This window comes from Nicotiana sylvestris, chromosome 2, assembly GCF_000393655.2.
Source record: "Nicotiana sylvestris chromosome 2, ASM39365v2, whole genome shotgun sequence".
Taxonomy (NCBI): Eukaryota; Viridiplantae; Streptophyta; class Magnoliopsida; order Solanales; family Solanaceae; genus Nicotiana; species Nicotiana sylvestris.
In genome coordinates this window covers 74324960-74327086 of record NC_091058.1, presented here as the reverse complement: position 1 = coordinate 74327086, position 2127 = coordinate 74324960, and the positions used below count along the sequence as shown (strand labels likewise).

The 2127-nt window shown below is 37.5% G+C and overlaps 1 protein-coding gene across 1 annotated transcript; it reads right to left on the bottom strand.

Annotated features, from left to right (window-relative positions):
• Positions 1-316: 316 nt before the first annotated feature.
• LOC104218571 (peroxidase 64-like) lies at positions 317-2127 on the bottom strand. The gene is made up of 4 exons (XM_009769094.2): positions 1790-2127; positions 1463-1651; positions 952-1114; positions 317-867 (listed from the first exon to the last, which is right to left on the bottom strand). Exons 1-4 carry the CDS (start codon positions 1991-1993, stop codon positions 473-475), a joined length of 951 nt encoding a protein of 316 aa, XP_009767396.1. The 5' UTR covers positions 1994-2127; the 3' UTR covers positions 317-472.

Genomic DNA, 2127 nt, shown 5'->3' with positions numbered 1-2127 from the left:
TTTACGTGTTACTTTACTCCCAATGTGGAACTTGGAACTTTCAGGCGCGAATTCGGATTTAGTCGGGTTTCAGTGTGGATACCGGGTGGAAACCAAAAAAAAAAAAAATCTTTACGTGTTTCCTTACTGCCACGGAAGTAGTTCATTCAATTTGTCTTTTAAGCAACAAGGACTTGAGGGGTGTTCGAGATTCACTGATTTTTCCTTTACATTAGAATGTTGTTCTTGGTGATGTGTTCTTTATGACACCTTGAGTAACATTATCTGCTTATTTAGTTTGTCCACACCCTTCTATTTATTATTCACAACAATAACATTTGAAGCAAGTAATAAGTTTTCCCAGTACTATAATCAATAAAATGAAACTAAGACAATATAGGAAGTGATAGACAACCCATTTTCCTGGATCATCTAATTACAATTATACAGATATTAAACTGCTAAGTAGAATTAATTAACAATGGAGCAATCATCAGTTTACTACCCTGCAATCTTTTCTAACTTCTTGACCACCTGTAAGGCTACTCATCTTAATCATGGAATTAGCAAAAGCCTTATGAAAAGCTGCTTTTGAGGTAGCAAACTTATAAACTAGCTTCTTTGTTTTTGGAGCAGTGAGCAAAGCATGATCTGAAGAGAACAAACTCTTCTTTTGGAGAATTATCCTGTAATGAGTATTATCAAATGTCGTTGGAGAAGGATCATTGCTTATTCCTGCATTCTTAGCCCTGTTTTTGAGTGGACATATGCTCTTCAAGCTTGCTGCAAACGATCGACGTAGTGTAGGATCGATGTCATGTGTGGCATTGAAGTTGTATATGCGGCTAATAAAGGATGAGCAATGGGAAAATCCTAAAGTGTGCGCACCTGTCAAAGAGAATATATAGCCGTTAGATGACCATTTAAGAAATTAATTCGAGAAAATTTTGGAGCATTGTTATATATGTTGACCTAAAAGAGCCACCAAATCATCGGTTGATAAACCTCTCTGATGGAAGCTTTGTTGCAGTTGAGAAATGTTGAATGTAGGTTTGGGCAGCAGTGTTGTTTCACTTGCCCTGGATATTCTCCCATCTTTTCTTCCTTTTGGCACCTCCCAGTAAGGCCCACCTGACTGAAACATCAACACAATTAGTCCTTATTTTGGGAGTTTCTAATTTAGGAGTACCGATTTTAATGGAATTTCGATTTTGTTAACATGTATGCCGTAGTCCATATATGTCTACACTTTTAGGCCATCTTGAGCAAGTTTTAGCAGCACTTATTTACTATACTCATATGTTAATAATGACAGTCTAGTGCACAAAGTATTCCGCGTTAACGCAGGGTCTACGGAAGGGTTGCATCCAAGTAATGTGATGCAAACAGCTTAGCCTAATACAAACATTTAGTGGCTGATTCTACGGCTACAGTACCTATTTATATGCTTTTTTATGTCCTTTTTCCTAGCAGGGGTACTTACTAACACGACTGCATCTCTTGCAGCAAACGCTAGAATATCAGCGCAAGAAACAATGCCAGGACATATAGCTTCAACTGCTCTCTTTGCACCGTTAATAACATAGAATCCGTGCATAGAACCATTAGGAGGGGCATCTTTTTCTGCAGTGTTTTTCCCCTTGGAGCTCAACAAAATAGAAGCATCACAGCCCTTCAAGAAGATAGAACGGAGGAAGTAGGTAAGTATAACTAATATAATATGCGTAGCAATAACAGGGAAATATTTTAAGAAAGTTTAGCTACTACACAGGAAGATAACCATAGAAGAAATTAAATGTTATTTGTATACCCGTAGGAAACAATCATGGAAATGCATCCTCAGAAGTGCTGCGGGCACCGTTTTGTCTTTCTTTGATTCCTTCTTAACAACCTGCATTACTATGTCTTCAGCTTGAGGGCATGTTTTTGCATAGTAATTTGAACTAAGTGCATTCCCTTGAGAGTAGATGCAGAAAATAAGCAATGTGCTCAACAATGGAACTAAATGTGCCATTGGTTCTTTAAGCCTGCTAGGAATTGTAATACTCTTATGGCTTATGTCTAAGCAAGAAAAGCTTGTTTATAGGGAGAGGTCCAAAGGTCTGTAACTTATTATTGGATTAAATGTCCATATGAAATGATTAGATC

Coding starts and splice junctions, on each gene's coding strand:
- LOC104218571 (XM_009769094.2), bottom strand. CDS start 1,993: ATGGCACATTTAGTTCCATTGTTGAGCACATTGCTTATTTTCTGCATC. Junction 1,652..1,789: donor TCCATGATTGTTTCCTACGG/GTATACAAATAA, acceptor ATCTTCTTGAAG/GGCTGTGATGCTTCTATTTT. Junction 1,115..1,462: donor CAAGAGATGCAGTCGTGTTA/GTAAGTACCCCT, acceptor TTGATGTTTCAG/TCAGGTGGGCCTTACTGGGA.